General features: G+C 43.1%; 1 protein-coding gene across 3 annotated transcripts in view; it reads right to left on the bottom strand.

Moving 5' to 3' along the window:
* Positions 1-12944, bottom strand: part of adamtsl2 (ADAMTS-like 2) — a 40797-nt gene that overhangs the window by 13201 nt on the left and 14652 nt on the right. For 2 of the 3 annotated variants that reach the window (XM_021313529.2, XM_012857682.3), the window contains exons 3-10: positions 11053-11195; positions 8685-8760; positions 6266-6368; positions 5586-5731; positions 3332-3455; positions 3039-3119; positions 2747-2922; positions 2358-2661 (exon numbers count right to left, since the gene is read on the bottom strand). In XM_021313529.2, the coding sequence (XP_021169204.2) occupies positions 2358-2661; positions 2747-2922; positions 3039-3119; positions 3332-3455; positions 5586-5731; positions 6266-6368; positions 8685-8760; positions 11053-11195 (1153 nt within the window). The remainder of the gene's footprint in view (positions 1-2357; positions 2662-2746; positions 2923-3038; positions 3120-3331; positions 3456-5585; positions 5732-6265; positions 6369-8684; positions 8761-11052; positions 11196-12944) is intronic. The other variant, XM_036144295.1, reaches the window with a different exon arrangement.

The raw sequence follows: 12944 nt of genomic DNA, 5'->3' as shown, positions 1-12944 counted from the left end.
TTGCTAACTTCTTTACTGAGAAAAATCCAAAAGATGAGAGGATCAGTCTGTACATCTATATCAACTCCAGAACCAAAGCTGTATCCAACTAGAACTGATCTTGACAAAATGTCCCAGTTCAGCCAAATAAACTCCAAAAGCTTAGAGCAGATCATTCAGCAGCTAAGTTCCTCCTCAAGCTGCCTTGATGTTCTCCCCACAGCTTTCTTTAAAAAAGTTTTACCTGTTATAGCGTCTGATTTGACCCAGATAATAAACACGTCCCTTCTGTCAGGAGTTTTCCCCCAGTCACTAAAAACAGCAATTATCAAACCACTGCTGAAAAAGAACAATTTAGACAAACTTCTACTCCAGAACTACAGGCCCATCTCAAACCTCCTTTATCAGTAAGATTATAGAAAAGCTGTGTTTCAACAATTAAACACCTTCTTAACAACGACCAGCCGCTTTGATGTTTTCCAGTCAGGTTTCCTCACAACAGTACAGAGACCGCCCTTATCAAGGTGTTTAATGACATCCATATAAATACAGACTGTGGAAGAACCACAGTGCTGGTTCTATTGGACCTCAGTGCAGCATTTGATACTGTCGATCACTCCATTCTGTTAGAACGCCTGGAGAACTGGGTCGGCCTCTCTGGTTCAGCTCTCAACTGGTTTAAATCCTACTTAAAGGACTTTTTTGTATCAGTAGGTAACTTTACATCAGAGATGACAAAAATTACATGCAGGGTTCTCCAAGGTTCCGTCCTGCTGGGTCCCCTCCTATTCAATATCTACATGCTCCCTCTAGCTCAGATCATAAAAATAACATCAGCTACCATCACTATGCAGACGACACACAGCTCTACATCACCATGTCACCAGGTGACTATGAACCAGTTCAAGCACTGAATAAATGCCTAGAAGAAATGAGAATTGCAGCCCGGAGTTGTCCAAAGTAGAAAATGTTGGACAATTCATAAACCAGAACTGTGATGACTCGGTACTGTTGGTCTTCTTTAGATGTTTTTTCAAGTAAGAATGGGACAAGTTCCTCTTTTGGTATTCTCAGATGCAGAATGTCTTTTAGGAGTCAGTAGAAGGACCACAAAGGTTACAAAGTAGGAAAAGCTGCACTGAAACATTTTGTAGCAGCACGGTGAAATGCAATATTATAGAGATTTAAAGGAATGAGACAAAACTGAAGAGGAAAACAAAGAATGCTTGAGGCTCATACAGCTTCCAGCTTTTGCAGAACGCGCCTCAGTCCTGCAGCGGTAAGAGGGCCGAGCAGCAGCTGAACGAGCTGAGAGCCCACAGGAAGCCATTAGTGCTCATGTTTGTGATGCAGCCATTTTTAAAAGACCAAAACGCCACAAAATTGTGAATTTTTCATCGGCTGCTGGTCTCCTTTATGTGTCTGTTGAATGAATAATGCAAGGCTTGAAGGGCCATCTCACACACACATGCAGAAAATGGAGCATGAAAGAATCTCAGTAAAACCTTTTCTTGTCCGCCAAAGAGACAGAGAAACACAAAGTATCCAGCCTCAGTATGAATCTGCATGGAGGATCTTCTTATCACAGGTTGAATGGAGCTGATTTAGGATTAAATCAGAACACAAAAAAATACAAAAACAAAAAATGTTTAATTGTATTTCATAGCATTATAACTATTAATGGCAGGAATTTTATTTAAAGCCAGTTTAGGTTTTATTATAACTGTGTATATTTATTGTTGGCCAGTTTCTTTTCAACTCAGAAGCACTCTTTGATTAATAACATCTAGTTTCATATTTTATTGAAAATAGCAAAAAGGGAGACAAAAGGCCTTGTAGTTGTTGAAACTGGAATGACTGAAATAACTTTGTCTAGAAAATGTTCAAAAAGCTTTTTGAGGAAGCGTTTCCTCTGACTCTTTTTTTCTATTATCTATCTGACATAACAGTTTACAGGTCTTTATATTTTATAACACATTTCATGATATTTTCTTGAATGCAAGGACTCACAAGTTTATTTCTAAAGCACTTTTCAGTGAGAAGACGATTCAAAGTGCTGAGCTGTGAATCGTCTGAGCATGAAGAATATCCCAGCAGTTATGGGGTGAGGAAGGAGCATCGTGGACAAGTCCCTTTTCCATCACATGACCGACATGGAGCCAGAGATGTGCAGAAATGTGTCATATTTTAGGACTGTGGAGCAACTCTGAAAGACCCCTGGTCAGATTTGAACCAGCAAACGTCTGTGAAGCAACATGATGCAAAAATAGCAACTTCAGCCGTAAAGGTTCAATCATCTTAGTTTGAATAAATCGTAAATGTGCTGCATCTCATTATCATTTATATGAGTAGATGTGATGTGTGTGATTTGACCTCACCTGGAAGTTTTGGTACCCCTGCCTCGTCCTCATCACAGTCAATCGCTGTCGTCTCTTCAAACACCTCGTTGGTCTCCTGGCCCTTCTGTCCGTCAGCCTGGCCCGTCTCCAATTGGCCCCCAGGGACCTTCTGGTCGTAAATGCTGCCGTTAGGGGCCACCGGGCCGTCTTCTTCCACTGACACCTCACCCATCGAGGTGTCTGATCCTGTGTAGACCGGAGGAGGCGGGACGGGAGGCAGGGAGTCCCGGAGGACGGTGTATTCGTAGGTGATGTAGGGTGTTCGGCCGTTCTGGTTCCACACCTGAGTTTAAAGCAGAACTAATGAGGTTCTGTTTATGGTTCATGTTTCAAAACACATAAAATGACCCAGTTTGATGCTGAAGTACCAGGATATTTATGGCCTGGTCGATGGGGCCTTTGACGACGATGTATTCGATCCCAGTCTCATACACGTCCATGGGCCGTCGGTATTTAAAGATGGTTCCTGCTGCGTGGAAGTTCTGGGGACTGTCCAACTTGTAGGCACCGTTAAAGAAGAAGTTTCCTGCCTGGTCGGTCACAGCTGGAACACAAGGAAAACGGGCAAAACGTGTGTAAGATACAGGAAAAAGCGCATTACCCAGATTACCTGTTCTGTTATTTGCTCGATGAAGACACGTAAAAGTGACGAGAACATACCGAGAACATCAGCTGATTTTTTCCTCTCAATGATCTGGATATCCCAGGACCCTTCAGGGATTTGGGTGATGAAAGAATAACCTGAACAAGACAAAATACAGCGTGATCAGACACATTGCTTGTGTTTTTCCGTCTCTGAGTGGCTTTCTGTTGATTTTAAATTCATTAAGACTGTTTATTTTTACAACGCTTAGAAGGTGCACATCTTTACCGGAGGTCTCAATGAGTGTGGAGGTGTGTGTGTTTTGGTGTCTGCTGAATGGATTATGGCATGAAAGTCCACAGAAGCTCACCCAGAGTCGAGGCTCCTCGCCTGAAGTTGCCGGTGACTCTGCTGCAGCTGCTGCCGTCTCCCCGGCAAACACCGCACTTGTCCAACGTGTTGGAGGAGAAGAGAACTCCATCACATCCGATCGGCTGGGCACCAAAGTGGGAAGTCAAAATGGATACAGAAAACAAACTTCCTACACTGACATTAGCTGTCGTTATTGTATATGACATTGCATGGTATGGTATTGTATGGCCTGACCTCGCACACTACATCGCTAACAGCATCCAGTCAACCATACTTCTCATGAAATTCAGGTGGTCCAGTGGAAGAATAGCTACATAAAAAAGTGTTTACGTGGTTGAATTGATTTTTTGTTCTCATCAAACTGACATAATTGTTAGTTTTTAACCCCACAAATAAACTTTATTATTACAGCGTGGAACCACGATAGGCAGAGGTGTCAGTGATTACATAGTTAAATCTAGTTGAGTAACATTTTTAATGTATTTCAAGGAAGAGTTTTACTTAACTTAATAATATTTTGAAGTAATGCTGGTATCATTTGAGTTAAATGTCCGGCTACCGCTCAAAGGTTTGGGGTCACTTTTAAAAAGCACAATTTTTTTCTATTAAAACAACATTAAATTATTCAGAAACACAGTCTAGACATTGTCAGTGTAGTATTCTGTCTATAATGGATAGGCCATCACAGTCCTCAGATCTCAACTTTGAGCTCTTCACACACATACATTATACACACATTAATATATATATATATATATATATATATATATATATATATATATATAATACATACATACATATATATATATATATATATATATACATATATATATATATATATATATATATATATATACTATACATATCTATATATATATCTATATATCTCTATATATATGTATATATATATATCTCATATCTATATATATAGGGAGCATCTTGGGAAGAATTAGAGGGTAACTAATTGCCTAACTTGCCTCTAATGGTGCGTCCGGTGTCCTAAAAATTTCCACCTGCACCGCGTTGTGTTGACCGCTGTGCATTCCACATGTACAAACGGGTGATAAGGGAAAAAATAAAAAAGGAAAAACAAACGGGTGACATCAGGTTCACCGCACCATCAAACAGGAGAAGCTTCTATCCGCTTGTCTATCAGCTCAGCACGGCGGACCGGGATTTTTACCAAGTGAGTCACGATGCTGCATTTAATGGGGAAAACAGGACAACGCGCCGTTGTCCCTAATATAAATAAATGGACTGAACTTATATGGAGCTTTTCCAGTCATACTGACCACACAACGCGCTGTACACTAGAGCCACATTCACTAACACACACACATTTATACACCAATATGCAACTCGGTAGGCATCTGGGGGTTAAGTGCCTTGCCCAATGGCACACTGACACATGACAAGGGGAAGCTGGAATCGAACCCACAACCTTCCGATTGCAAGACAAGAGCATTCCTTACTTCATAATTTTTCTATCTCTTATTTTGATTGAAAAAAAGCTTTGTCTCCACTGTGTGTCACAATAACAATCCGTTCCCTGTTCGGTCTCCGCGACGCGATTCAACAGAAAAGTTCAGATTTTTTAACTGCAGAGAAATCCACCGCTTCACTCGATCTGCGCGGACCGTGCCGACGGATTTCACCACAAACTGCTTCACCGCTCCTGACCGTGCCATTTGCACAGGGACAAAATGTAAATCCACTGCTCCCACCGCCTCATCCGCGTTCAGTCTGAACGCACCATTAGAGGCAAGTCAGTTCTGCCAACATCACTGTCTGACCTCATCGATGCACTTCTGGAGGAATGATGAAAAAAATCCATTAAACACAGAACTAAACCTTATGAAAAGCCAGTTGAATACTTCTATCAGTCTATAAATCCCTGAATGGCTTAGCACCTAAATACATTACAGACTTGTTATCAGTGCATCAGCGTAGAAACTCCCACAAGACTGTAAAAGGGCTGAGTTCCTTTAAATCAAGCTATTTGTTTAAACTGTTGCAGGTTAACATATTAAACCCATTTTACTAATAATAGGATGACACTCAAGTGTGAGAGATATATGTGTGAGAAAGGCCAATGCTTCTGACAATACACAGTCTGTATGCTAGATTTAGTCTTCATCCATTCCTGGGTTTCAGGCCAGAGCCCATCGGAGAGAAGCAGCAGATCTGCCGTGTTGTGTCCTGCATGCCACTAGAAGCGGACGGCTGGGCGGTTAGAAGCGGCTCGGACTCACCTCACACGTACCTTCCACACAGACGCCGCGGTAGCTGCTGTACTTGCAGGAAGTGCCGTCTCGTGCCGTCACCATCAGCTGCCTCTGGCCGTCGGTCGTGGTGCAGTGGAGGTCGCAGGGGTTGCTGGAGATGTGAACATAATCGTCTGAAGACGAGGAGGAGACAGGTCAGAGTCGTTTGATATTCTCTACTCACCAGGCACAAGCACAGACAATCTTGGTGTTCAGACCCAAAAAAGGGCACCCGTTGCCAAATTTATTCATAAAATAGAAAGAAACACTAAGACATAGTTAACTTTCATTTTCATTTTTGTTAACACGAGCAACACATCCACAAGTCTCACCCAATGACTGCTGGAGAAAGTGTTTTCAGCAGTTCTGACGCCTAAATGTCTGTTTACTTTTAGGGAAATGTCCGGCCAGACATAAGGTTTTCAGTAACGTTGAAAAGTATTGTGGTTAATTTTGCACCAAACAACGTTGGGCAGCCCAGAAACCCTGACTTTCCCCTCTCTGTCTGATGCTACGGGTCAGAGGAGACATGTTGCTGTTGCAGAAGTTGGGCCTGCTAATCTGCAGTTGTTGCTATTTTAGTTCATTGATTTGGGGGTCTTAGCAGCAGCTTAGTTCGGTTATGCCTTGGGCCGGCTCTGGCCTGAGGGTTTTCTGGATAATCTTACCGGGATAGAGAGGCTTCCACTGGTAGTTCCTCCCACTGTAACGCTGTGAGTTAAAAGACCAGCACTGCTCCTCTCTGAAGCTCCTCCCAGATGCAGGACATTCCTGGGGAACAGAAACACCAGGGATCACTTAAACGCGTCCGTTTCACTGGAGCGGGAATTAAAGGTGTGAAAATAAAGCATTCTGGTCCCATCAGATTAAAAAACGTCATCTTGAGACAAAATAATGTTGCTTTAAATCAGTGGTATCCAAATTTTCCAAATTCAAATAACCAACCATTTTTTTGTTAAAGTGGTAAAGTAATCGTTGTATGTTAACAGTAAAGGTAATTTAGTATTTTTTAAATTAATAAATAAGACAGGCAACATCAGAATCAGTTGTTTGGTTTTAATGAACCAAACAACTGAGTCTAATTTTTCTAGAAAAAACATCTTTAACTAATTGAAGACCTGCAACAAGAAAGGGGATCAGGCTTGCATTTTTATTTGTAGTTTTTTAATTTTTTTAATTTTTAATTTTTAATTTTTTTTACTTTTGTCATCAACTAGAACTCTTCCTTTAAGAAAGTCTTCACACCCAAGTGTTTATTTCATTAAACGTTGCTGGTTGTTTGTGATCCAACTTCCCATGAACTCAATATACAAAAAAATTAAAAATGTTAATAAAAGGTACAAACTGTGTAGCACCAAACATTTTCTATTTTAAGAATATTAAAAATATGTTCCAAGCTATTGTTTTCCTGCACTGGAGGGCCATATTTGTAATATTCTTCGATTGAAGTCGGGCATCCAAAATTATTCCAAGGGTGGCAAAAAGCCCCAGAGCCGCAGTTTGGATAATCCGGCTTTGAATGAGGAATATGAGGAATTAATAATGAATGATGCCGATAAGATGTAAAAGTTTTTAAGGCTTTTAGAAGTAAAGAAATCTGAATTTTAGGTTAAAAAAAAACTTTAATTCAAACTAAATAAAAAAAAACAGCTTTTCAGTTTTATTTTAATGAATCTATGATGTGTTTGAGTGTCCTGGTTGTTTCAGGAACACTGTACTGCCAAAAGTATTCACTCCCCTGCCATATGAACTTCAGTGATATCCCATTCTTCATCCAAAGGGTCCAGTATGACGGTGGTCCACCCTTTGCACCAATAACAGCTTCAGCTGTTCTGTAAAGGTCCATGAGGTTCTGGAGTGTTTATGGGAATTTTTGGCCATTCTATCAGAAGCTCATTTATGAGGTCAGACACTGATGTTGGACGAGAAGGCCTGGCTCTCAGTCCCCCGCTCTAATTTATCTTAAAGCTGTTCCATCAGGACTCTGTGCACAATGTCCTCCACACCAAACTCTCTCATCCGGGTCTTCAGGGACCTTCCTATGCGCTCCGGTGATCAGTCATGTTGGAAGAGGAAGGAGCCGTCTCCAAACTGTTCCCACAAAGTCTCTGCATGGAGTGCTCCAAAATCTCTTGGTCTGCTGAAGTATCCAGAGATCCTTTCACTGGAGCTAAAGGGGCAACCATCAAACCCAGAATCGTACATCCCATAGAGAAGCGTGAGAGTTTGTCTCACGCCTCCACCGCTCTAGAGTCCAGTGGTGGCGTGCATCCGACACTCTGCAGAAGGATGGTGACCGATGCCCTCTGTGCTCCTCAGCATCCGCTGATGGCCGACCACTTGGTGGCTGATCCCTTGACACTTATAAATAGTAATATAGTAATATCATCTTTATTGTCATTGAAACATACATTACAATGAAATTTGTTCTCTGCTTTTAACCCATCAACCTTGGGGAGCAGTGGGCTGCCATGTGCGGCACCCTGGGGAGCAATCGGGGGTTAAGGGTCTTGCTCAGGGACCCAGAGTGCAGGCACTGGGGATCAAACCGGGTACTTGCATCCTTCTATGAGTGCAAGCGCGCTGCTCTAACCACTAGGCCAACACTCCCACTGACAGCTGACCGGGGAATATCTAGGAGCGAGAAGATCCCATCACCGAGCCCCGCTGCAGTTCTTTGAGCTCCTGAGAGCGACACGGTTTATTCACAGATGTTACAAGGGCTTGATTTTATACACCTATGGCCATGAATTATTTGGATGGGTGAGCGAATACTTTTGGTAATGTGGTGTAAGTCCTGACTGAACCGTGAACACTTGGGTGAACAACTTCTGGCCGTTTGCCTAAACAGAGGCAGGAAGACGGGAAGCTCCCAGCTGGACCCTCTATCAGACAGAACCAGGACTCTGTTTTTACAGTTTGCTTTACAAACACCAATCTTTAAAGCACACATTTGCTCAGGAACGGTTAACATTTTGAATCCCGCTCCCTACAACCAGACTCCTCTACAAGGAGCCAGCTGGAGCAGCCATGTTTGCTTTAATAAAGACGGGAAATAAATTGATGAAGAGGAAGTCTGAGACTCACTATGGTGTTGCACAGATGATATTTCTTGGCTGTTCCTGTGCAGGTCATGTTGTCCTTCCCAGCGGTGACTTTCTTTCTTTGGACAGAAAACAAACATTTGGAGAAACGGCAGCCCATTAAAACTCAGAGTCGGGTTGAAGATCAGGCTGAGGACGTGAGAAAAACGCAGCAGAAGAAGAAGATCCTGCGCCGCTTATCCACGCAGGGTGACGGGGAGCTGGTGCCTGTCTCCAGCACTCATTGGGCAACAGGCGGCTCCACCCTGGATGGGTCACCAGATCACAGGCAGACCATAGGATATACAACCATGGAGATACATAATCATGCCTGAAGGCAATAAAGACAAACCAATTAACCTAACAGTCATGTTTTTGGACTGCGGGAGTAAGCTGGAGTACCTGGAGAGAACCTAAGCATGCACAGGGAGAACATGCAGACTCTATGCAGAAACATCCCAAGCTGGGATTTGAACCTGGGACCTTCTTGCTGCAAGGTAGTATTGCCACTGTGCTGCCTTCGTTATCCAAAGATAAACTAACTAACTTCTGAGGTTCTCTCTAACCAAGAGGAGTTTTTTAGTCATTTAGAAAGACCAAAGAAAATGTATTTTATGGTCTAGTTCTGGGTTCTAAAGCCCGTTTTGTCAGAGATGGGAAAGAGAAAATAGGTGGAACCAAGGCTTGGAACCAGCTTAATTCAATTCAATTCAATTACATTTTATTTATATAGCGCCAAATCATGAAACATGTCATCTCAAGCCACTTTACAAAGTCAAGTGCCTTGACTTTATTATGCTATCTGCTTTTTTAGGGCTGGCTGACTGTTTCCTCCTCACACTCTGCCACTCATCACAATCTGCAGCACCTGCTGCTGTTTAATTATCACCAAGCTGTTTCACCCGGGACTCCGCCCATAAATACCTGCCTTTCACAGCCAATCAGCGCCGTGTGTGAGCTGCAGTCCGGTGTTTCTGTGCACCGCCTGCCCGACCTGTGGTCCTGTGCCGGTTCTCGGCTCGTCCTGCCATCACTGGAGACCTGGTTGGCTTTTGGTTCTGGTCGTGACCCTGGACTGTTTTCTGGTTTGGGCTCCTGTCTCACCCTTTTGGGCTGTTTATGCTGATCAGCGGCACAAAACCCTGCCTGGTTCTCCACTTCTCTCTCAGCCAGCATCACCTGTCATCTGGCTGTCCGACCAGCTTTTCTCTGCTCATCTTGGACTCCTTTGTTTTCTTCGCCTTTTATTTTACAATAAAGAACGGAACGGAATTACTGATTTTAATGTTGAGCGTGCCACTAGATTAGTTTAATGGGTCAAGCTAATATCTGTGTGGGATCCTGGTCCAGTTGGCGACCCGGTTTAGGCCAAGCATCTGTTGTTGGACAAATAATTTTAAATTTGACTCCAGAACTTAGGCATGCAGCGGACCTTAAGGTAGACCCAGAGTCTGCACACCTCAGTTCTGTTCAGAGGTCTCGTGACCGACGAATCTAAGCCATGCTGCAGTTTTCTGTGTGGATAGCAGAGCTTTTCTCGCTCAACCAAACAAGTACAAACACCGTTAAATAAAGTCCTGACAGTATTGGTCTGAGGACCAAAACCTCAAGAAATTTAAGAGGCTTCAAATTCAGTAAACCACTGTTTGCGTCGCCTATCAGGCAGTTCATAGGACCCCTTTTATTTGAGATATCAACTGGTATTGTAAGCGTTTATGTTTGTGCTGAAACATATCTGCACATGCAAACTGGTTTGTTTATTCACTTTTAATCCATAAAGAAATAAAAACTTGATTGTGATGATTATCAAAAGCGCTTCATAAGAGCATAATGATATATTCTGGGTCCACATTGCCCTTGTTCTGTCTTTTTCTGATTGTCCTGTCATGACCTTAAACCTTTTCCCTGCTAACTGTGGCCTGTAGAGCCAGTAGCTCTTGGGTCTTTGCCCATTTCTCTGATCTTCCGGCTGACGTTGGGCTGAATCTGCTGGGACGTCCAGTCCTGGGAAGGTTGACAGCTGTCTGAGATGTTTTGGGCTGATGAACCATATTTCTGATGTCTTTCTGCCTCGATATTGTGTTAGCACAGACCTGCAAGCTGTTAACGCTCAGCAGCAGCTAGATGTAACTTTCTTCGTCTTAAACCCTGTGACTGCAGGAAGAACTCGCCTCACAGACGCTCTGGTTTTCCATCCAGCTTTTTCCTCTTGGCATTAGTTAGTAAATTATGACAGTTTGGAGTCTGTCGTTAAATAATTTCAAGAGCTGATGAAGACTGGATCCCCTGAGAGCTGAAAATGTGAAAATGGAGGGTGCGCTTTCTTTTTTCTCTCAGTGTGAATTCATGGTGTTTGGGTTTGAGTGGCTGACCTCTGTTTGAGGCAGTGGCGCTCCTGGGACATCACACCCCCACCGCAGGTCCGAGTGCAGGCCGTCCACTTGGCCCACTCGCCCCACCAGTAGGTGGTCGCCTCCTGCTGATCTTCCAGGCTGTTGGACGCCGCGCCCTCCTCCTGGGAAATAGCAAAGAGACACACACAGTATAAATGTAGTTAATGGCCGCCCACGTCTCTGTTGAGTTGCTTTTACTCCGATATCTGAATCAGTCATGAGTAAGAATGCCACATGGCCAGGCACGTTGATTTATCTGGTACATTTCAGCAAGTAGCCCAAATCAAAGTGTTTTACACGATGAAAACAGAACTAAAAGAAAAGCAAAGACAAGTTGGACTCATCACTGATATTAATTATGTCTCAGCTAATTGTTTAAATAAAACAAAGGCTGCTATAAATGCAGTGGAAAATGTTGGCACATCCATGCATTGATTTCTTTTATTTCCTCAGTGCCTGAACTGGTTCATAGTCACCTGGTGACATGGTGATGTAGAGCTGTGTGTCGTCTGCATAGTTATGGTAGCTGATGTTGTTGTTTTTTATTATCTGAGCAAGAGGGAGCATGTAGATATTGAAAAGGAGGGAACCCAGGATGGACCCTTGGGGAACCCCACATGTGATTTTTGTAATCTCTGATGTAAAGTTACCTACTGACACTAAAAAGTCCTTTAAGTAGGATTTAAACCAGTTGAGAGCTGTAGCAGAGAGGCCGACCCAGTTCTCCAGGCGTTCTAACAGAATGGAGTGATCGACAGTATCAAATGCTGCACTGAGGTCCAACAGAACCAGCACTGTGGTTCTTCCACAGTCTGTATTTATATGGATGTCATTAAAAACGTTGATAAGGGCGGTCTCTGTACTGTGGTGAGGAAACCTGACTGGAAAACATCAAAGCGGCTGGTCGTTGTTAAGAAGGTGTTTAATTGTTGAAACTCAGCTTTTTCAATAATCTTACTGATAAAGGGGAGGTTTGAGATGGGCCTGTAGTTCTGGAGTAGTAGTTTGTCTAAATTGTTCTTTTTCAGCAGTGATTTGATAATTGCTGTTTTTAGAGACTGGAGGAAAACACCTGACAGAAGGGACGTGTTTATTATCTGAGTCAAATCAGACGTCATAACTTTCTTTAAAAAAGTTGTGGGTAGAAAATTGAGACAGCAGGAGGAGGAACTTAGCTGGTGAACGATTTCTTCTGAGCGTTTGCAGTTGAGCTGATAGAGTTGTGTCGATTTGTCCAAATTAGTTTTGATTGGACACAACTTTGGACCTGAATACGACACCGACGTACAGACTGATCTGGTTTTCTGAATTTTCTGCATAAAGAAGTTACCAAATTCATAGCAGGTTGGGCTGGAGGGAACTTCAGCTACTAGACAGTGGTGGCAAAAGGTATGAATGTTTTTGTTGACAATGAAAACCAAAGTGCTTTCACAATTTACCAAAAAAATAACCTTTTTTATTTTTACTGTGGAAATGTGTTCCAGCTCCTGGTGTGGAAGACAGGTGCAAACACAGCAGAGCAGGTTTGTTCTGCAAACGATCCATGTTGTGTGTACAGAACCTAAGCTGCGCTGCCACCCCTGACAGTAACAACAGCAGCTGTACGATTGTTGGACTGTCACGGGAGCGTGCGTCAGGGACCAGAACAAATCCCGGCCGATGAAGTGAGCGTCACGATGTTTTTGTACGGAGGCTCCGGTGTGTGAAGGCGTCCAGCGTTTTCCACATTCCTGGTGTGGATTAGCAGCATTAACCCAGGCCCAAGGCTGCATCCATTTATTCAAACAGATCCATCGGAGGGATCGCTGGAATGTACACTGAGCTTCTTGTAAAGGTGTGAGACAGAGCAGCTGTGAGGGAAACTCAGCAAA

This window comes from Fundulus heteroclitus, chromosome 12, assembly GCF_011125445.2.
Source record: "Fundulus heteroclitus isolate FHET01 chromosome 12, MU-UCD_Fhet_4.1, whole genome shotgun sequence".
Taxonomy (NCBI): domain Eukaryota; kingdom Metazoa; phylum Chordata; class Actinopteri; order Cyprinodontiformes; family Fundulidae; genus Fundulus; species Fundulus heteroclitus.
This window is presented reverse-complemented; position numbering and strand designations above follow the sequence as displayed.